Source organism: Chamaea fasciata, unplaced genomic scaffold (genome assembly GCF_029207755.1).
Source record: "Chamaea fasciata isolate MVZ Bird 193981 ecotype frontalis unplaced genomic scaffold, bChaFas1.0.hap1 SCAF_21, whole genome shotgun sequence".
Taxonomy (NCBI): domain Eukaryota; kingdom Metazoa; phylum Chordata; class Aves; order Passeriformes; family Sylviidae; genus Chamaea; species Chamaea fasciata.
The window spans coordinates 5,091,608-5,114,319 of record NW_027094106.1 but is presented as its reverse complement, the minus strand read 5'-3'; the positions used below and the strand labels follow the sequence as shown (position 1 = coordinate 5,114,319).

Genomic DNA, 22,712 nt, shown 5'->3' with positions numbered 1-22,712 from the left:
ACCAGAAATTCCCTGAAATCGCGGCCGTCCGCTGCAGTGTGAGGTGGCCGGGCTGTGTGAGGCGCGCCGGGCTCGCTCTCAGCTCGGGGCGCGTTCCCGGCCCTGTGGTGTCAGAATGAGAAACCCAAACCCGGCGCTGAATGCCAAACACGGAGTGCTGCAAAGCCAGGGAGTGTTTTCTGTCATGTTTTATTTTGTGATGTCAAGGAAGAGAATTCGGAGTGGCGTAAGAGAGAGGAGGGTGCTGAGTTTAGGTTTCATGTGACAGCACCGAGGCTTTAAAATTACCAGCTATGCTCAAGAGGTTTGGTTGTAGGATTAGAAGGCAGCAAATGGGAAGGGTGGACTTGTCAACAATCCAGCCAGCGAGTCTGTGAGAGGCCGTGGTAGCTGAGAGGGCACTCACAGGGCACAGGAACTTCTGAAACGGGGAAATTCTGTTGTCACTTCTGCGGGCTGGAAGTGGGCACTGTCAGACTCTGAATTCACTATTCCATACCATGGATACCATGGACGTTTACAGAGATAACCCTCCTGACTGCCCCACGGCTGTGGTTATAATCCCCTTTGTTTACAAAAGAGTCGAGCTGTGTCTAATGGGTCACATCCTGCAGGACTTGCATTCCCCAAACTGCCACCTCCTCCAGCACGGGTGAGTTCTCCAGGAGGCTCCAAATCGACCCAAAATGACATGAAGCTAAAGAGGAAAGCTTTTCCATTACATCCCAGTCTTTTTTTCACACAGTATTCAAGTAACTTTCTCCCCAGAAGGGGGAAGGGAAGTGGCCTTCCCCGTGGGATGTTCTGTGTCAGTATTTTGATTCAGAGATGTCTGTGATTGGCCACCCATAGATTTGGGTCTCCCAGGCTGAGAGCTGTTCCACAAAGCCCCGGTTTGGTCTCATGTTCATTTTGCAATTCAGAAGGTATTTCCAAGCTCTCCGTAAACAAAAGGAAAGTAAAGAAGTGTTAGGAATTGAACAGAAAGTGACTCTTGGGCATTTTCACAAAGCAGCTACACTTCAGTTAACAGAGCTTTGTATTTGCTCCCCGTGCTGGACAGCAAAGACCTGTGGAGAAGAGTTTGGTACCAAAGTGGGGACAGGCTGGATCCTGATGTGAGAAACCTGTTCCCTTCATGCTCTGCTGTCCTGGACACGAGGACAGCTCAGGCTGCTTTCACTGTTTAGTGTTATTCTACTCTGATGGAGCAATGCAATCCTAAAGTGCTGTTCCTTCCACAGATGATAAGCAAAGCAGTGAAGTATCAGCTACAAAGGTTATAAAGCAATGAAGGTTATCACATTTTTGGATTGGTGTGACCTGATGTGGCAGAGCAGTTACGACCTCGCAGTTATCCCACTGTATTAATTACAGCTGTCTTAATTAATTGTTAACTCCAAGTAATCACCTAGAAACTCTGACACACAGAGGGCAGATCCACCAGCATTACTCCAGCTCCATCCCTGGGTTTTCCTGTCAGTGCTCATCTTCCTGCTCATAAAGGAGCTTGCCCCTTGCACTTGGAGGGTTGCTTAAGTGAAATGAGACCAAAGGTCAGCAGATAGTGTTCCATTGGTTTGTTTTTCTAATCTTGCTGATTCTGCAGGCTCTGATATTCCAATATTTACTCCTCTGGGTCCACAGTGTGGGTGTCTCTGGTTCCCCTGGACTCAATAAATCTACTCCCATATTGCTCACTAATAGAATCAGGGGCTGCACATCCCAGTTCTGCCTTGCTTTTGCCTTTTGGAAGCTTCCAAAGATCTTTGCCTGGAGGATCACACAGAAATCTGTTGCACTGCTTTTGTCTGCAAGAAACAAACTTGTCTGCCAGGGTAATCCCTCAGGAAAGCTTTGCCCAGCCAACAGTGGGCAAGCACCGCTCTGTCAATATTTTCTCTTTTCTTTTTTTTTTTTTTTGGCATTTAGTAAAATGCTGAGACCAACCTGTTGATGCCAACTGAGAGGAATGGCATGGCTCAGCCTTTGACTTTTGCATTGCCATTGGAAACACATTCTGTGATTCGGTGAGTGAGTGGCTGTTATCAGCCTGCAGGAGCAATCACAGCCCTGTTAGTGCAGGGACTGAACCCTGAGCCCTGCTGGCACCCTCAGCCTCTAATTACCCACTGGCACACAGCCATGGAAAGAGCTTTCCTCTTACGTTGGACATGTTTGCACAAAATCAATCACCTTATCAGACACAGACCCAGCTTTAGTGAAGTTTGGATCAATCCCTTCAAGCTCCTGAACTTTCCAAACAAGGGAGAGGTTTTTAAGGAGAGGCTGGTCAGTTGCCATGGGAACTCTCCTGCTCCATGTTAGGAGGCACCGGGAGATGATGCCTGTGTGTTGTATGCAAAGGGAGAAAGGCCTGGCACCAGGGGAGAGTCCACCAGGTTCTTGCACAGCCAGGCCATTCCCTGCCATCCTTTATTAATTTCTTTCATTATTCAGAGCTATGGAACAGCCTGTACTGGCCATCTGACCTGTACATTCCTCCTGGGCAAGTATTATCCCATTCCAGATTTCTATACAGGAGTGTCTGTGGGAGGGGATTGCTTCTGGAGGAATAAAAAAAAAAGGATTTTGGAAGAAGTCAGTGCTGAAGTCAGTGGTAAATGAGAGCCCTGCAAACACTGGGTTCTGAACTTCTCTAAGGCCATGAAATTAAGAGATAGGATTAACTGCAGCAGCTTCCACTCTTTTCCTCAAATCCAGGAGAGAAATGTCATGTTCTGTATCCACAGCTTTGCTTTCCTAGCCCTTTAGTTAAGCAGGGGAAACAAAAATATCCCACGTTCTAGAGTAAGGACTCACAGATCCAAAATCACACCTAAGCCACCTCCTTAATGGCCTAAAGAAGATGCAATCTCAAATCATACAATCAGTTTCATTATCAGGTGGAAATTGTTCATGAAATCACAGAGAATGCCTTATTACTACAGTGATGGGGCTTCAGAAAGAGCAATGGAGAGCAGAGGAGGTTTCTGTGGGGACTGTGACAGTGACATACCTGCAGGGAAAAGCGGCAGGAGTGCATCAGATAGGCCACGGTGGCTGTGCTGCTCCGGCTGACCCCCAGGCTGGAGAACACCAGCACTGCTCCCACGTCCAGCTGAGCATCTGAGGCAAGAAATGCCAATCACAAATTAGTGAGCTGGGAAATGGAGCTTCCCATGGCAGAGTCAAGCACTAACTCGGTGACAGCTGACACAGGGGGGCTGCAGCCTGAGAGACAGGAGCCCTCAGGAGCCCTGACAGCAGCAGATGGGCACTGCCAGCTCCCATTTCTGTTAGCATTTTCCTTTCTTAAAAATCCACTGTTAAAACATGGCCTTGAAGTGCAGCACCAATGACAACAACCAGCCAATGCTTCATTACACATCAGTGTCACCTTCACATCAGGGATCTGAGGAGAAATGGTCTTTCATGACCTACCAGCTGTGGTCAGCATCACAAACTCTCCCCAAACAGCTCTAAAGGTATTGAAATTTTATTTTGCCTGGAAGGTTGCATATTTAATTAATAACCTTTTAATTCTTTCTCTCCCTCTCTAGATGGAATAATGTTTTTAAAATATTAACAACTGAACTTCAGAATTCACAGAGCAAAGCCTTTTCTTTTAGTGCTGTCAAGATGTTTTGTTTGTTCTTTTTTCCCCCGTAAGCATTAAGCCAGCATTTTAAAACTCATTTCTATTGTGAGATACTAGTTCTGTCCTAAGATCTGGGTAGAACTGGCCTCACTCCAACATACACCTGGCATGAGGACATGCACAGTCCTCTTGGAGTATGTGGAGAGCTTTAGTCTCGTGTTCTGGTTTGAGTAATCTGCTCTCCACTGCCAAGTAAACAGTTCCACTATCAGATAAACAGTGGAACACTTCCACAAGTGCAGCTAATAGACTCTTGTAGTCTGGTTTGGAAACAGCCACAAACCATGTATGATGTCAGAAGGAAACTTCTGAAATACTACTGGGATGTGCATGAGGCACAATGAAAGGCAAGTAAGTGAATGTCAGCATTCAGGTGCACCAAATAATGAAATTCAGTTCAGGATACAAAATTACATCTTCAAATGTTGTTTCTTTGTGTGAAGTTGTCATGTATGATAATGTACTTGGATTAAGGTCTGTGGGGACAGGGTGGTCTTTTGTTGCTGGCTCTGTCCAGCACAGCTCAGCGGGGGCTTGCTCTGTGGCAGCTGTTATTTGATAAGCACAATAAAAGATATCAACATGGTTGGACAGCATCAGGATGGAGCTGCAGGAACTGAGCTGCAGAGTGTGTTTTTTCTTGCCCCATCTGATGTAATCAGCTAAAGGCAGGTTCATGCTGTCCAACCTGAAAGTTTTCCTGGGCCCTACAGTGGGTCTGCACTGCAAATCACAGATTATCAATGCCTCGTGCTGAGTTCTCTAATGTCTGTCACACTGACTCAAATAAAGCTCTGGTGGCTGAAGGTTTGGGCTGGTGAGAGACAAAGTGTTGTTGCAAAGGAGTAAGAGGGAATCCTATGAAGCCCTGGTAGATACCCTGCTGCAGAGCCTTTTCAGATTGGGTGGAAAGCTCCCTGTTATCAGAGTGAGGTATCCTTTAAAGTGAGCAGGGACATTCGAGTCAGATGTCCTGTAAAATCTCTTCTCTGTCCATCAGGCTGGTTAGTGAGGCAGCTCTGGTATCCATCAGGGTGTGGGCTTGCTTACCCTCCTGTCTGGGCTTCCTGTCACTCCCATCTAATGTCCTACAGTGAGCAAGGGCTGAGGAATTCCAGATCAGGATCCACTCACCTATGAAATGAGAAATGGTGGGGAAGGAAGAAAAAAAATCTGCTTCGAGTGAATCTGGAACAGATATATGGAGGGATTTACCTTTTCCTGAAAACCTGGAAAAAGAGCACACAGAGGACATGGAGCAGAGAAGCAGCCTTGACAAGATGTGTTTGTTGGAGGCAAGGTGATCATTTTGTTTGCTGTTGCACATGTGAGGTTTTCATCATCGTCATCATTAACATGATAAGGGATTTGTTATGGTGAGGCACAGAGATGTTTGTAACACAGAACCAGTTTAATCACTGATTTTCCATTTCAGTGGTATCAGCAATGATGCCTTAACCTACAGACAGATAACCTACAGAGAGATAAATGAAAACAGATGAGCTGAAAGCAGGTGTGCTTTCACAGAGTGTGTGTTGGCTGTTTTGTGGAGCCCCCCAGTTCACTTCATGTGGTTTTCTATGGAAACATCTCCTCCTTCCACAGATTCAGAGAACTCAGGGGGCAAAAAATTGGTGAGGAATTTCCAAAATGTGGAAGCACATCATGCAGAGGGCACGGGAATATTACCCAGAGTGCAGAGACATTCTTCTGGAGCCAAAGGCATGAGAAATGTCTGCTGGTGCACATGTCCTGGAGTGGGTAACTAGATTTGTTACTTTGTTTGGGTCACCACCTTGAGAAATGCCACTGGGTTTTTCCTGTGTGAAACTGCATTTCCAGCAAGGCCTGCAGACTGAGCAGACTGGTCATGGACAGAGTAGGTAAGGAAGGAAGATCAAAAATGTGACATATTGGTGATTTAGCTTTTACACTGATGTGTTGGTAAGATTTTGCTCTGAAAGCTATTTAGAGATACAGGTTTTTCCTGAAGAGTAGTGGTATGTGATAGACTTGACACACCAAGGGTTTCCCAGTCCTCCTCTTACCCAATTCACCTGTGGCATGGTCAAGGGCTGCAGGACTGTGTTGCTGTTGTGCTATCTCTAGAGCAGAAATTAGAAAACTGAGCATGAAATGGCATTGGAATCTGCACAGAGGTTTCCTTGGAAGGCCACAAGCACGGACTCCTCTGCCAATAAACTCTGTGTCACCTAATTTTTCCACATCACAGACACTGGCGAGGGTAAGCCTTGAACAGTTTAACTTACAGTGTTACAGGCCGTTCAGAGACGTTGACCAGTGCTTTGATCTTCAGATCTTTCTGAATTTGTTTGTCACTGGCCTGCTTGAAATTGCCCATATATAGCTTTGCAGGCAGTATTTCTATGGGGTATGGTTGGAAGGTGTCTAGCTCCTGCCAGAAAGAAACCACAGGCTCAGGTAAGAGAGTGTCTTTGCTCCCAATTAGCTCACTAAGTTCTTAAAACAGAATTAATGTGAAGAGTTGAACAGGCACTTAGTCAGCAGCCCATGACGTATTTTAGTGTAATGATTCATTCAATCACCTGGATTTGTTGTATATTGAAGTCTTTGCTAGTTTTACTGAGAATAATTAACAGCCTCACTGTTGCTGTGGCTTTAACTTGAAGCAAATCCCAACTAAACAGGAGGTGGAATATATTCTTTCCATTGTCTGGAGGGGCTGCAGGATGACAGACTCGTTTGATGTTCTCCCTGGTTACTGTTTGCAGGGCTAAATGAAATCATCTGCCACCTGCAGAGATGCAGGTGCCCTGGAGCGGCACAGCACAAATCTGCAGCTGCATCCGGTGTCGGCAGTGTGGAGGCTGAGGAGGAAAACACACCAGCAGCCAACAGTGCCTCGGCATCCCTGAAGGGTACGTGGATACCTGGATCCTGCTCCAGGAGCACAAAGGAGCAGTCTAACAATTTAAAGCTTAAATTGAGAGGCAAGGAGGTGTCTGTGTCCAGCTGAGTCTGAGGGGGAAGCTCAGCAGTGAATTGCCCTTCACAGAGCAGCACAAAGTGAATCGATTTTCTCTCCTGTGCTGTAGCATCCACAGGTTAGCACCGTGTCATGGGCTATTTCCTGGGAACCAGAAGGGAACAATGGCAACAAAATACACCTTGGAATTAAATGCTCTGTTGTCCAGCACCTTCTTAACCTGTCCTGCCTGTCCTAAATGTGCAATAAAGGATAATTGTTTCTCATAAACTTAATAGATTGATGTTTATAGGTGAAACCAAGCAATCAGGACACCAGTGTTTGAGTGGATGGCTGTTTTCTTCCTGGGCCTATGGAAACAAGGCACTAGCACTTGCTTTGTGACCTTTCCCAATGAGAAGACGTGGATCACAGTGCTTGGTAGGAACTGTACGTCTGTTTGAAAACATTTGCTGTGTACTATGCCAGATAGCCACGTGTGAGAGAGCAGCCTGCTTCTTGTCATCATTTGCTACTGTTTGTTCAGTTATCTGTACTCTCCAGAGGCCAGTTTCGGGGTTATCAGGGGAACATTCCCAGCTTGTTTCCATGAACTTCCTTTCACGCAATAGAAGAGGGAAAAGTGTGGCTGTAAAAGAATCAGTGGTGAGACTCAGAGCAAGCACAGTAACTCAGACTACATTTAATTCCTCTGTCTGAAATTACTGTGATACCACATTTGCAACACCATCTAACCTGAATTCACCAGCCATCATCAGTTGAATATGAATGTTTTCTGCTTGGAAATCAGTCTCATCTCACCTGAGGCATCCACAGTGTCTTCTGGCTCTTCAGGAAATGGTAACAAGCTGAAAAACGCCTGTACCCTCCCTTTCAGGAGGAGCACAGGGTGGCGGGTGAACTGCTCCAAGTTTCTGGTGTGGAGGAGGGCATCTCCTTCCCCAGCACCTAAAGAGACCAAAGAGCTGTTTGCCTGGGCAGGTTCAGTGTCTCCATCTGCCTCCCTGACATCCTAAGCAAATCCCTTTCCATTCCATCTGATGCTCTGGAGAAAACTTTGTTAAAAGCTCGACTTATTCTTTACTTGTTGCTGCAGGTCAGTTACAGGGGGTGCTGCTTTTCCCCTCTCATCCTGATCTTTTATTCCTCTCCCAGTTTCTTTTCTAGTTCTAGATTTCTTCTCCTCTCCTCGTTTTTCTTTGGGAAATGCTTGTAATAAGTTCCCATAATGGGGAAATATTATTAATTTAAATTTAATAATCTTGGTTTTATGGAGGCCCTTTTCTTTAGTTTGCTTTAGGCAAACAGAGAAAAAAAAAGGAAGTGTCTTAAATAAATTTTTCACAAATGTTTTAAACATTCCCTCAATGAAGTAGATTATGTGAGATGGCTGCTCCTCCTCCCAAGAAATCCATCCTGCTTCCCTCCAGCTATGTCGGCTTTAGAAATAGATCAGCACAATAGAAACCCAGTTCTGATTCTTTACACCTTCCCTTTACTGCCTCACCACTGAGCATTTAGGAACCTGCTTGCTTTATTCATTCCCCTTACACCCCCACTTGTTTTTTTCTTTAAAAAGTGATGCAAATCTTTGCTAGAACTCCTGTAGCCTTTGTAAAGCTCAAACGAACAGAAGTGGTTCTGCTCACAGCAGAACTCCTTGCCAAAGGATGTGTGAAAGCCAAACACTTCCATGGTTCAAGGGAAGACTGAACAATGCCATGGAAAATGCCATTCACATTTCTTGGTGAACTCCATCAAATCACCGCCCCCATTAAAGGTAAATATTTTTAAATATCATCAAGTGAAAGCCTTTTGTGACCCTCAAAGAAGGAAGTACTCGCTATGGGAATGTGTGGAACCTAAGCTGCTGCTTTCAGTCTCTTCAGAAGAACTGCTCCCTGAAAGGCAATCATTGGACAAGCCAAACCTCAGTGAGATGGGGCAAATAAAAGAACCCATTCCTCACATGCAACAAGGAGCTTCAGAGGATCATCCACAGGTGGGAAACCAGGGCTGCCAGGAGGCTTTGAAATAAAACCTGGATTTTTGAAGCCCAAGAACATACACAACACAGTGAAAAAACAGAGGCAGGGCACAGTTTTTCACATAAAACTGGGAACATTTACTTTTCTTCCAATAAGCTCACAAAATTAAATGAGGAATGGGAAGAATCTCTGTCCAGCGGTGAGGCCTGGACTGACATGTGTCACACGTACCTGTTTCTGTCTCCTCCTCCTCCTCCTGACAGTCAGTGCAGCCCAAAAAGCCAGTGTCGAGGTCATACACCACACAGAACCTGACATAGCCCAGGGCCTCGGTGTTCGGGATCAGGTACTCCCCCTCAGGACTCTGCCAAAATCACAGAGCAATTCCACCAGGAGCACGGCTCCACACTCCTCTGGGGGCACCAACGCTCCTGACACCTCGTGAGTTACAACTCTCTAGCTACGCGTTGTGTTTGTACGTGTGGGTGGACACGACACTGACAGCCCCGGTTAGGAGTCAGGAGTGATGCAAATCACGCCGATTGCTCCACCAGCAGCAGCGGCGCAGATGCCAGCGCTGTCCTTGTGAGGCAAGGCTGCACTGCGTGAGTTCTTGTGCAATGTTTTTCCTGATACTCGGCTCCTGTGTGCCAATCCTCCGGGCTGCTGGAGCCACCTCTGCTTGGTGACAGAATACATCCCCCCAGTGGCAGCCGCGGGGCACGGCCGAGGCAGGGCAAGGGGCCGGGACATTTCCCCGTGGCTTTCAAACCGGTTTTGGCTTCCTGCTAATTGCTAAATCCAGGGACGGTTCGCACAAACAGCAATCCCCTCACCAGTTCAATCCTTTGGGCTGTTATAATGTGGCTCTCGTTGAATTCAAGCTGAGAACGGGCATCTGAAAGAAAAAAAAAACAAACAAACAAAACAACCAAGACAGAGCAATTGGCTTTTAAAGGTGGAATCCTCTTTGTAATTTGTCAGTGGGAATTCAGGCACTGGCATCACTCAGAGAAAGAGATTTGGAGATGTGGCAGTTGGGGATGTGGTTTAGCGGGGTTATAATGTTGCAGGGTCAGCTCTTGGACTGGATGAATTTGAAGGTCTTTTCCAACCCTGATGATTCTGTGATTTGTTGGGTTTTTTTTAGAAACAGAGGCCTTCTGGTGTGGGTATAGCAAACTCCAGGGTTGATGTGAGTCTGTGTGTAACACCAAGTGATAACCAGCAGTGCTAGCCCTGACCCAAGTGTGCTCCTGTAGCATTCCCAGCATCAATCCTGTGCTCTGCCCTGAGGGGCTGCCTCTGCCTCTGCTGCTCCAGAGCTGGGGAGAGGGGCACTGGAAAGACCCCAGCCCCACTCCCAAAGTGGCTAACTCCCTCACCAAAATATTTAATTGCAGTATCAGGCACACTTCTGAGGGTATTGGCACTATGCAAAATGGAAGTGGTTATCAGGAATCTTTGTGTAATGTTAGAGAAATCTAGTTCAGTTCTAAAACCTCTGGGAGCAGCAGGGGAGAGTGTGTATCCATGGGACTGATGAGAGCAGGGAGAGCTGAGCATGAGGAAAACCAAAGCAGCACCAGGTCATGGCACCTGAAATGGGAGGAAGGTCCCGAGTGCCCGGGCCCAGAAATGACAAGAAGTGATGTGTGTGCTTTTCCTCACGAGCCCCGCTGGCTCAGGATATCTGCCCGGGCTGAGCACAGTGCCTGGCTGCAGGCAGGGACAGGGGCAAGAGCAGGAACTGGGGCAGGCAGGGGCAGGAGAAGCAGGCAGGGACAGGGACAGGGACAGGCAGGGACAAGGCAAGGCAGGGACAGGGGCAGGCAGGGACAGGCAGGGGCAGGAGAAGCAGGCAGGGGCAGGGACAGGGACAGGGACAGGCAGGGACAAGGCAAAGCAGGGACAGGGGCAGGCAGGGACAGGCCTGTGCCGCGGCCTCACCCAGCAGGCACAAGTAGTTGGGCTCCGTCAGCCGCGATCTCCACCGGTACTGGTTGATGATGTTGTAGAGCTGTCGGGGCTCACAGAACATCACCCCCGCCATTCCCCATCCGTCCGGCTGTCGCCGACTATCGCGACACCGCGCACGCCCCTCCCCGCCCGGCCGTCGGCAGCGACGCCCGCCGGTCTCCAAGGTTACCTCAGGCGGGATCTCGCGAGACTTTCCCCCTGCCCTTCCCGCCGCGGGCGGCAGTCTCGCGAGAGCGGCGGGCGGGGCCGCGCAGGCGCAGCGCAGGCCCTGGAGGTCGTTGGAGTCACCGGTGCCGCCGCCGCCCGCGCCCCGCCGTGCTCGCCGTGCCCGCCATGCTGTCCCGCCTCAGCGCCGCCGCCGCCCTGCGCCGCGGCATCGCCACCTCCGCACAGGTACGCCACCCGCACGCCGCCACCGGCCCCCGCGCGGCCTCCTCGCCTCTGGGGGCTGCCGCGGAGCTCGGGAGGGGAAGGCGGGGAGCAGCCCCGGGTGCTGCTCGGTGTGGAGCACAGGCGGTGCCCGGTGAAAGGGTGCCGGGCGGGGATGCAGGGCGGGGATGCAGGGCTGGCTGTTCTCCATTCTGGGCCTGCAGGGCCGCGGTTGGACATAGTTCCTCCTGCGGGGCTCGGGTGGAACGCAGGCCCTCGATGAGGGGCAGCCCCGGTCCTCCCCGGCTGTGGAGCCCTGAGTCTCCTCGGTGGGGGACTGCGGGGCTCCGGTGAGTCCGGGGAGGGCCCCATACCCTCGCTGAGGGGCTGCGGGGCCGGGAAGGAGCCCGGGGCCTCAGTGTGGGGCTGCAGGGCTCGGGTGTAGCCTAGAACTGCTCGGAGAGGGTTTGGGAGCGTGTGGCGGTGCCTCGGGCAGGGGAGAGGGCTCGGGGGCTCTCGGTGTGCCGGGCTGTGCCCGGTGACTGCACCGTGGCCCTGCGGCTCTCAGCCCAGCAGCTCCAGCCGGGATGCCAGTGTGATAATCTCTCTATGAACTCCCTCTCTCCGATGGTGTGCGGAGGGCGGTGGGTTTGCTGCTTCCTCCCTCCAGTGCAAAAATGCCCCTGCGTTCCGGAGGTGTTAAGGACTAAAGCTGGTGGCTGGGGTTTAGCAGTAATCCTCCATGTGCCGAAATCCACTGTGCCGGCTGCAAACCACTGCTGAGACCAACCTCTATCCAGTGTTAATAGTCCCGGTGGGATGTAAAAGAGTGATTATTGCAGCTGTAAAGATGTGCTGCACAGGAGAGCCTTGTCTGAGTCTTTTCATGGGAACTGTATTTATTAACAGCGAGGTTTTGACCCCGCGGTGTCAGCTCAGTCACAAACGGGGCTCAGCAGTGACTCATGCCAGACTTTGCTTCCCCTTATAGAGTTTTATGCAAAGTGATATTTGTTAAAATAGCAAGAAAACCGGGCTGAGGTTAGCCTGATACAGTTCTTGGGTAGATTAGTTCCCGTCACAGCACAGTAATTAACCTGTTCATGAGTACGTGGAGCTATTAATGGCTTTTATCTGGTAAGATTGTGATAAAGAATGGCTTTCTCAGCAGTAATTGCTTGTTACATCTCCACAGGAGTTTTCCATCACTTTGGCAGTGTTGCACTTTGAGGTTTCTCTGGCCCCTGGAAGGAGCTTTCCTCCTGTGGAGCAACACTTTGCAAACAGGGATTTTTGAGAGAAATCACACCATGCCAGCCAGTACCTGAGTTAGGATAAAGTTGGTTCACAGGGCAACCTAGCAGAGTTGATTTTACTTGATTCTCAACCACGTGATCAAAGGTGGAAATTGTAGTCAGTGTTCTCAGTCCTCAATCTTGAGGCATCTGCAGATGCTGTGTTGGATTTATATCAGGTGTAAACATATTCTTCACATATATGCAGTGGTTATTACATTTCTTGTAGTCCATTCAATGTATTGATTTGCCAAATGGAAGACATATTTTTTTAATAGTGGCAACATAAACTAGAAAAACTGCAAACCAGGTTTGCCCTAAATCAGGCCTGGGCCCACAGGGTGGCAGGTATTAGGCATTTCCACAGAGAGAAGGGTGATCCTTTGGGTTCCTTTGCCTTAGCCTTGCTTCCCTTTTTGAGCTTCAGATCACAGGTAACAATTTCCTCCAACTCGTCCTGCCAATAAACCTGCAGGATCTCTGGGAGGCCGCCGTGAGGGTCATTTCCTGTAGGCTTACACTACCAAGTTTGCATAGTGCTTGGTAAAAAATTGAGAAACACAACTAAAAGCAAAGAAAGAGTGGTGAAATCCCCCCAAGGTCACTGCTGGGGGGCGGGTGGGGGGTGGGTAGCTTCCAGAACAGCTCCACAACGCGTTTATTGTCTGTTTTGCACAGAACAATGCCAAGGTGGCAGTGCTGGGAGCCTCGGGGGGCATCGGGCAGCCCCTGTCGCTGCTGCTGAAGAACAGCCCCCTGGTGAGCAAGCTGAGCCTCTACGACATCGCTCACACCCCGGGCGTGGCAGCCGACCTCAGCCACATCGAGACCAAAGCCAGTGTCAAAGGTACCCTGGGAATGCTCTGACTTCCAGAGGGATCTCCCAGAGGGGTGGCTCTGACCCTGCATGCCCTAAATTGCTTGTGAGGGGAAATCTTCACCCACTGATCCTGAAGCCCAGTATCAGTTTAAGGAGCTTTTTTTTCCTCAAGCAGCGAATGATTAATTAAGGTTTAGCTGATTAGGTTGATGTGTATGGAGATGAAAATGGGCTGTGGTTGCACTGTTGAAGGGGAATTTGTGACATCTGGCAGGAGACGTTCAGTGAAATTGTCTCAGAGTGTTGAGTTTTAAAAGTTTGACTAGAAATAGGTTTAACACTCCCTGAGTGTCCACATGAATTCCATGTGCTTCTTTTCTCAAAGATTCTGACTAAATCAAAACTTAATCTGCTAGTCTGTCTTTTATCTGGAGATCACCAAAAGGTGACATGCTACATGAATGTGCCAGTCTGCAGTTCTTTGGGGGCCCTGACTCTGGTGCCAGGGTTTTTGTAGGGTAAGATACACATAGCAGGAGGAACTGGGAGTTTGGAAAACAGGTGAATATGAGATTCTCACCACTCTCATTCTGTAAGTTTTGAAACGAGGCTAAAACATCAAATGGGATCCATCCATAATTGTGTTTCTTTGCTTTTCAGCATTAAGTCTAAATTGAAGGTTAGATTTAAAAAAAGGACTTGGATGCCTCTGGACATGATTTTATACTTCAAAGTGTCATCTATTTAATAACTGTCAAAAAAATAATGCCTGAATATCTTCCATTTCAGGCTTCATGGGACCTGAGCAGTTGCCAGAATGTCTGAAGGGCTGTGATGTTGTTGTTATTCCAGCAGGAGTCCCGAGAAAACCAGGTAGGTTCTCTCTGTTGGAAATCCCCAGGGCTGCTTTGGAGTGGATCTCTGCAGTTGTGCTGCTCAAACAGAGCTGTATCTGTTGGGGTGTAAGTGCTCTGTCTGCAAAGACTTTTCAGGCAAGTGATCCTGAATCTCCTTTAGTGTTTCTTGTCCCAGAGCAAAGCTCAAGGAATAAAAACATGGTTCTTTGTTTCATTTCTCAGCAGAAGAGAAATAATGCATTTTGTTTTGCATCAGTTGTTCGGGAACTTCTTGAGGCATCTCTGAATAAATGCTCTCAAGCCTTCCTAGAATCCTTCTGACCTGCTCCATTCCCACTCTGTTTTCCAGTATCCCATTAGGAACATGACAGAATTCTAGACTTTAATGCCTAGCTCTTCCTAAGCCTTCATTTTTCATGGTTAAAGTAGTGGCTGCAAGAGAAATGAGGGGTGGCATGCACACAACCAGCAATATTTTGCACGCAGCAGTTGGCATTTAAACTGTAGTTGTGGAAGTGACTTAAAAGAGGGAGGAGAATTTATCTTGGGAGCAGTTGTGCTGCTCTGGGCACCACTTGGTGTGGGTTGTGTGGTCACAGTGTACTTCAGGCAGCCTCAGTGAGGTGGGTTCTGACAATGGGCAGTTGGGCTGATGTCTTTAGTAGTGAGAAAAGTTGCCTGTGGAGCCAGTTCATTACTGCAGCTGGAGAATTTGTTCTTGATCTGTGAAACCAGAAGCTGATGTGTGTCTGTCCGGAGCAGAATATTGGATTTTGATTGGATTTCCTGCCCATGATGGTAACTGTGGGCAACTTAACATCCTACCCTGGCTGTGTTTTAGGTATGACCCGTGATGACCTGTTCAACACCAATGCCAGCATTGTTGCCACTTTGACATCTGCCTGTGCAAAGAACTGTCCAGAAGCCATGATCTGTATTATTTCTAACCCAGTAAGTATTTCCTGGAGACCTTGAAATGTAGAGGAAAAACCTCACCAATGTCCAGATACTAGAGTATACCAAATACTAGAGTAGTCCAAATTCCTACTGATTTTGATCAGTATCTTTAAAGTCTGCAATGTTTTTGCAGAAAAGCCTGGTTCTACTAACCCATTTTTCTTGGCTATATTTAATTCAGAGAAAATGTGGATGTAAAAGTGCTTAATATCTCCGAGTCTGTGTGACTGGTTATAATGCAAGCTGGTGTATTTGCTGGGATAAAAGCCTTAACTCACTAAGGGAGGAGCCTTTGAAATGGGAATGAGCAAATTTATTGTCTTAATGGTTATTTAAAATTAATGATTTTTATTCCAGCCTGACTGTAAATTGCCCTTCAATTTAGGCATTAAAGTAATTGGCTGCAGTTGATTCCAAATTGGAAGTATGGTTCGGGTTGTTAATTGGCCTATTAAGTTCATGCATTGGCTTTGTTATTAAACTGCTTTTAATCAGTGCTTGCCTATTCTTGCTTGTAGGTAAATTCAACCATCCCAATAACTTCAGAAGTCTTCAAGAAGTACGGTGTGTATAATCCCAACAAAATCTTTGGTGTTACGACACTGGACATCGTCAGAGCGAATACTTTTGTGGCTGAACTAAAGGCAGGTCATGGTTAACGTGCAGGGGGAGGGATACTGCCTGCTCTGGTCTTCAGCTCTATAAAGTGCTTCCAAAATCACTGCAGAGAGCCAAAGGAGCTCGGATTTCTGTGCCGCTTGAGGCAAAGGCAATGATTCCCTGTCTCCTTTTTTTAGAGGAGCCTGAAGATAAGGTTTCTTGCAAAATGTGGTTCAAGAGACTTTGACCTTTCCTTTTCATAGCTGTGCCCTGCAAGTGAGCTACATGTTGGCCTTAATTCCCTTGGCATTCCCAACCCTGCCATGCAACCAGAGGAGAGGGTTGACTTGTGTGTGTTTGCAAGTCAAACTCTGCTGTGTGTCACAGGATACTCTACAAAGTATCAGGAGCTGTAACACCTTACTGCTCTTAGTAGCTCTGGTGGTGTTTATGTTGTGCTGCTCTTTATCCAGTCCTGTAGTAGTAATATCCTGTAACTGTATGGAGTGATCGGAGTAACCCAGAGTTCTGCTCTGTAGATGTGGCTTTGTCCTCTGGAACTCCTGCCCTGTGTGTCCTGATATCCAGGGCAGAGTGAAGTGTGGCGCTTTCTCTTGTTCTTCTTGCCCGTGTTCTTCAGAAGCTGGAAAGTTTCATGTTTCCTTTAGGGCTTGGATCCAGCTCGAGTAACTGTTCCGGTTATTGGTGGCCACGCTGGGAAGACCATCATCCCTCTGATCTCTCAGGTGAGTCAGGGTGACAGCTGTGTGTGGCAGCACACTCGTCAGCATGTTAGGGTTGATATAAAGTGCCTTTGTGATGGCAGGTAGCATGCTAGGATAGAGCACAGAGAGTCTTCCCTTCTCTCATGGCTGCTTTCCTTCTGGGATGGGGTGCGGGATGAGGTGGAAGGCAGCACTCTAAATCTGAACCCCTCTGGGTAGTGTCAACAGTTCCAGCTTTCCTCTAAAGGACTTTAGGATGAGAACTGAGGGGTAGTGTGAGTGTTCAGGTGTCCTGGCACTGTTTGTGACAGGTATCTCATGACAGGAATACCTGGCTTCAGGAGAAAAATTGAATTGATTTGGCTCTGATGGACTGGAAACTCCACACAAACCTCCAGCACTGAAAGGCACAGCTCAGGCTGTGCAGGGAGGCCTGTCCCTGCCATGACTGGTAATCTGGCCCTTCAGCCAGGCTGAAATGCTGTTCTAAAGCAGGTGCAGTCTCGTGGGGAGATGCTGGGATGTGGCCAAGGAGCAATCTATAACCAAGGGGGAAAAGCTGTGCTCTAAGTGGGGAATAAAGTATCCTTTACAGAAGGATTTTCTTGGGAATGAGAGAAAGGGCTTTGGAGCAGCTGAATGCTTGAGAGGTGCTTTGGATAAACAGTCCAATGGGACAGACACAACTGTACTTAAGCTATGCTTAAGCTGGTGTAGCTGTATCTGAAGGTTCAGTGATTTCCTAAATACTGCTGGGATACTGGATCTTTCATAAGGCTCAACTTCCATAATGCCACGGTGACCCAAATATTTGCAAGATGACTTTCTGAAATTCCTTATGCCTGGAGGATGTCTGTAGTGCACAGGACTACACAGTAATGAGGAACCATGGCAAGCCCTGGTTTGGCTGTGGAGCTGTGTTTTGTTCTGAGGGAGCTAGGCATGGCTGAGTTCCTGTTCCAGGCCATGCAGTAACCTCAGCTCTGATGACTTTTGCAGCTGGTCAGTGTCACACAAGCTGTGAGCTGGGAAAACCCATTTTGTCCGGTTGAGAACTGTTGGTAACAACTGCAGTGGTACAAAAAGTATTGTGTGCTTTATGCTGAATCTGGAGGGGTTCTGGTATTGGTAGTAACTTCTTTTTTCCCATCCAGTGCACACCAAAAGTGGAGTTTCCTCAGGAGCAGCTGGAGAAGCTTACAGCAAGAATTCAAGAAGCTGGGACTGAAGTTGTCCAAGCTAAAGCAGGAGCAGGTGGGTTCTTGAGTAAAGCCTAAAAGTAATTCTTGTTGATTGTTTGTAGGGCTGCAGTCCTCTGCAGTTTAATCTCATTTACAGGTTAGGAACTGCTGGTTGTCAATCTCACTGCTCTGCTATGTCAGCTGCTGCCTGGGCTATGCTACTAGAAACAGCTCAGTATGTAAGACTAAATATTAACTGATCCCACACCACCCTTGGCTTTAAAAGAATCTTCTCTGTCAAATTAAGCTGTTTCTTTTATAAGTCTGGTCAATTAGATACATGTAGCTGGCCAAAAGCTGCTGCTTTATCTAACTGGCTGTGAGCTTGAAGTCAATGACACTGCATTATTCTTGTTTTGTAAACACACTGGTATGGAAACCTTTGATGCTATAGTAGGTGTCAGATTTCAACGTGAATCTGTTCTGAGAGTGGTTTAACTCTTCCAGGATCTGCTACCTTGTCTATGGCCTATGCTGGTGCTCGATTTGTGTTCTCCCTGCTGGATGCCATGAGTGGGAAACAGGGGGTTGTTGAATGTGCCTTTGTTCGGTCGGACGTGACAGAGGTCCCATACTTCTCCACACCTCTGCAGCTCGGGGTATGTGCTTTACATCACAAGCCTTACAAACAGCAGCTACTGGCTGTGTCATGTGGGTTTTACTCAGTGGTTTCAGTTCAGCTGGATGCCTGCTATTGCTGGAGTAAACAGCTGAGTATGCCTTTAAGAGTCTGTAATATTTGGATATAATACTTTGGCACATAGCTCAGCTTGACAAGGATGCTGCTGCTTTTATCTGCTCTTAGACTGCAGGTCACTGAGTAACCAAAGGTTCAGACTTGGCTTAAGAGGTCATGCCTGCCTCAAGTCAGGCCTGTTTACTCTGGGCTTTCATGTGATTAATCAGAGTCAGCAATCCTGTCTCCTTGTAGCTTGATCTGCTACAAGCAAATCCTCAGAAACTGAGGCACATGGGGGGCTACAGCATGGATTAGGATTAATAGCTTGCTTTCAGGACCTCCGCTGAACTCTGAAAGTATTCCTTTTGTCACCCATACCCTGGAGGAGTGGTGGAAAACACTGTGCTGCAGCCCTGTTGTGGCTGCTGGGATGCAGAGGAAGTAGAGGGATATTAAGAGGGATTGCAGACATCTTTAAAACCTGGGAGTGCCACTCTGAGGCAGTTTGAGATGGCAAGCAAAGGACATAGACCAGAGATCCTCTTGCCAGATGGTGGGTGTGGAGTTAGGAAGAATCAGTTGGTGTCAGTCTCCTCTTGAAGGAGCTGCTGGTTTGGCTTCTGGTTCCACACGTGTGAACGGTGAATGAGAAGTTTGTGAGGGCTGTAGAAGTTGTCACAGATAGTAAAGAGGCTTCTGAGGCTTTCCAGGAAGCACAGGGTTGGCAGACTAGGGATGACACAGGTGCCAGGCTGGTCTCTGTCTCAGCTGGATAATACTTAGTCAGAGCTGTTAAGCTATTCTTTAGGTCATTCAATGAATGGTTAATCCTTAAATCCTCTTTCCCTCAGAAAAAAGGAGTTGAGAAGAACCTAGGCCTTGGCAAGCTCTCCCCCTTTGAAGAGAAGATGGTTGCTGCAGCCATGTCTGAGCTGAAGGCTTCTATTAAGAAAGGAGAGGAATTTGCAAAGAACTTCAAGTGAAGACTTGATGACGGGGAGGAATTAACTTCCTTAATTTATTAAGGCATCATGTCACTTTACGACTTCTGAATCAAAGCTCATGCTTTGATTGAAGTCTGTCTGTATTAGTTTGATGCTTATTGCCAGTGCAGAGTCTAATCATCAATAAAACGGCCTCATTTTTTCAGTGTACCATGTGGGGTTTGTCCTGGTGTGCTTGTCCTTTGGGAGGTAGAGGCTGTAGGTCTCTGAGAGGGGATAGGTTTCAGTGGGGGTGAAATAGCCTTGGGAAGGGGGTGAGCCGATTGCTCCCAGCTCTGCTGCTGCCTGGGTTTAGCTCCTTGTTCAGCACAGCCACTGGGAACCAGGTGTGACCAGATCAAGATGGGTGTAGGGGCTGCACAAGGGATAACTGGGTGAAATGATCCAAAAGGTGGGGTTTTTTTCAGGAGGTGGCACTACCTCTGTTACCTTGTGTTGCCTTAATCTCTTATGTAATTTGATTTTAAAGGAGTTAGTGAAAGAGCACAGCATTTGAAACGTCAGTCCTGCGCTAAGACAATAATTAAACTGCTGAGAGCGACTTCTTTCTAGTTAGGAACAAAAGCCTTGATTTAGCATCTCCATAAATTTCTCTTACATTCATCCTCTTGTGAATATAAAAATAAATGTCTGCGAGAAGATGGTGATGACGAGTTCTGTTGCTGACTTCTTTGAAGGTAAGCTTTAATGAAGGAAGCTATTAATTCCCTCTTCCTCCGTGCTCTGCGCTGCTTACGCTGTTGCTTTGAATTGCTCTCATCCGTGTAGGTTGAATTCTAAGTTGAACAGACTTTATTTTGATGAGTGAAGGAAAAGCCAAAGCCCAGCACCTCTGGAGGAACTGAGGTGAAGGTTGGTTTGAGCCAGAGAACATGGGGTAGTTGCTTACAAGAAAGATACCTGAAAGTCATAGATGCTCTTTGGTCGCTGCCTTTTATCCTCCTCCCACGTGTATTTTTTTTCTGAGCTCTCTTTACTGGGTTTTTATTTCTTTGATTTTAATTAGTTCATCATTCTGAACCAGATCACACAGTTGTGACTGTTGTAGATGCATGGTGAATAAAATCCCTGGTTCTTTTCCTGCCCTGTGGAAGATGTGGGCAAGGAGGACAGGAAGCACAGTCCTTGTCACTCCGCAGCAATTCAGCTTGTTAAAAGCTTGGTTTCTTTACAGAATAGTAATGAAATAGAAGCGTTGGCAGTCATTACTCAGCAGGCTTGGAACAAAGTAATTATTAGGTGGTATTAATAGAATTAAAGATCGTGTTGGAGGGGGGTAGGGGAGGATGTCGGAACTGGAGGACACTGAGGAGGAGTGACAGGCCAGACCCGGTAAATGTGGCAGAGACTGTTCCAAACAAGAAATGGGGAAGCATGTGGCAGACTGCACTAACTGGGTGTAGGGGTCTTGCAGGGCTGTCAACAATTTCAAACCTGAAATAGGCAGCACAGGGTGTTAAAAATGGTGTGTGTGCACCTGCAGAGGTGTGTGTTCAATCTGGAGGTCCAGGAGCACTGCTCCACAAGACTGCAGGGAAAGCCTTGACTGGAACACACATTAGTTCCATTCCTGCTATTTTTAGTACAGCAGATAGAGCAGATTTCTGAGCATTGGAGACTTTTTAGAACTTGATGTTCACCATGTGGCTTAGGTTATTCAATCTTTCCTTGTGTCAGCGAAGTCTGGGGGAATTGCATGGACAAGCAGAAAGCTTTGCTTGTACTGGTAGGGACTCAGGGGCAGCATGGGCAAGTGGAGCTGAGGTGGAAGAGGATTATGTCACAGCACCTGCTGACCCTGGTTCTCCAGGGTCTCCTTCAAATCTGAATGTTAACCAAGTCCCTACACTGTTTGGATTTAGGGGCTGTTTCTTTTTTTTCCCCAGTCCCATGCTGCACTGCACTTTTGGAGTTGCAGCTTTTTCCTGTGCAGGAAATCTCCCTTTTGGGAAAGGAGATGAGACACCCTTCTTGAGGCTACAATGAAGTCAGAGGCCAGAACACTGGCTAAAGGTGAGAAAGGGACTTGTGTCAGTGTTCCCTGCTCAGTCACCATGCTGTCCCTGTGCCTGAGCAGTGCTGTGGTGAGTTAACAATTCCTCTGAAGATTGGAGATGGTTTGTGAAGGTGTGGGACATCCCACCCCTTCTCTCTGAGCAGATTCCCTGGAGGAGGAAGAGATCTGGGGCATATCCCTCCTTGGGAGGAGCAGGACTCAGCTGGGTGTACCCAGATAAGCCAGCACTCTGTGCTGGAATTGTTTCCTGGTGCTGTGGCTCTGGGACACAAGACCTTCATCCTTTCTCCTGTGAGGGCTGCCCTGCTGAGTCACAGCACTCGCTCCAGTGCTGGCAGCCTTTGTGCTAGCCTCGTGTGGAGGGGAGTGACCAGGTCTGGGGGAGGTGAAAAACCTGCCCTGTGCACATCTCTTGGATTTCATCCTTTTTACTGAGCAGACTTCTGCCCCGATGGTCCCTAAGCACCTTTTCCCTTGCAGCATCATTTCTGCACATGGAGCTGCTGCCTCCTCGGGCAGCCCAGCCCCGCACCGGGCCACAGATGTCAAGATACAGAGGAGATGTGTGTGGAGAGTAATAAATAAAGATTCTCCAGATGGCCATATGTCAGGTCACTCGAGCCCACCTGCTGCTCTTGTGCTGCTGCTGCAGTGTGTTAAATGCAGGAAAGGATAGAACAAGGAGAAAAGCAAATGCTGGATGGTGTAACTCAGGGCTTATCCTGGTCATTGCTGTCCTGGGGGGCTTCAGGTGGGATGACCACAGCAGCAGGCTGACAGACTTGTGTCCATTACTCCTGGGAATTCTGTTTTCCCTTCCTGGCTCTGTGCAAGGGCTGGTGCTTTGGTGTGAGGGGTACAGACCTCTCACCCCGAACCCCAGCTCACCCTGGGGGGCTCTGGGTGCTGAGAGGTGACAGCAGCCACTGTCCTTGGGGTAAGGCTGGTTGCAGCTGCAGCAGGCCTGGCTGAGCCTGAGGACAATCCATGGCATTTTGGTGACATTTAGGAGAAGCAGAAGAAACAACAGTTTTAGTGCAGCCTCTGCCTTGCCAAAGCTGGCTACCTTCCCAACTCCAGCAAAAGAGCAAAACTGGAGGGGCTGAAGGTACTTCAGAAAGGTGCTGGATAACTATTGCCTTTTCTCAGGGGCTCACCTCCCAAATTCACAATATCCACTGATTTCTCCTCACAAAATGTGCCAGCACAGAGACTTTGCTGCCCTTTCCCTCCCCTGGGCAGCCCAGCATGTGCACCACCAGCCCTGGGGTACCCTGTGCTCAGCCTCGTGTTACTGGGGCTGGCAGTTCAGAGCAGGCAGCACATCCTCTGCCCGGGAATGGGGAAAGGAGATGTGAAAATACACCCTGAGGTTGGCTGGGTGTAGCTGGGGGGGCAGGCAGATCTCCCTCACAGCCAGCTCAGCTCCCCCCTTTCCTTGCAGGGCAAGGGCAAAGGGTTTTAATGTGAGCAGGAGCATCACAAACCATCTGAGCTGCGGATTTGGCTTTGCACAGGCCTCTCCCCCTCCCCTGGCTCTCCCGCCTGGCC

The 22,712-nt window shown here is 48.1% G+C and overlaps 2 protein-coding genes across 2 annotated transcripts; one reads left to right on the top strand and one right to left on the bottom strand.

Moving 5' to 3' along the window:
* Positions 1–597: 597 nt before the first annotated feature.
* Positions 598–10,670, bottom strand: STYXL1 (serine/threonine/tyrosine interacting like 1). Its single transcript, XM_066201724.1, is given in 9 exon segments — positions 598–937; positions 3,016–3,129; positions 4,796–4,890; positions 5,932–6,077; positions 7,431–7,502; positions 7,504–7,625; positions 8,849–8,981; positions 9,454–9,515; positions 10,568–10,670. Coding segments are annotated over 9 exon segments (975 nt in total). The 3' UTR covers positions 598–809.
* Positions 10,671–10,852: 182 nt separating this feature from the next.
* On the top strand, positions 10,853–19,294 carry MDH2 (malate dehydrogenase 2). The gene is made up of 9 exons (XM_066201976.1): positions 10,853–10,990; positions 12,940–13,108; positions 13,871–13,954; positions 14,780–14,889; positions 15,414–15,539; positions 16,164–16,241; positions 17,375–17,474; positions 17,909–18,060; positions 18,992–19,294. Exons 1-9 carry the CDS (start codon positions 10,931–10,933, stop codon positions 19,121–19,123), a joined length of 1,011 nt encoding a protein of 336 aa, XP_066058073.1. The 5' UTR covers positions 10,853–10,930; the 3' UTR covers positions 19,124–19,294.
* Positions 19,295–22,712: the final 3,418 nt, after the last annotated feature.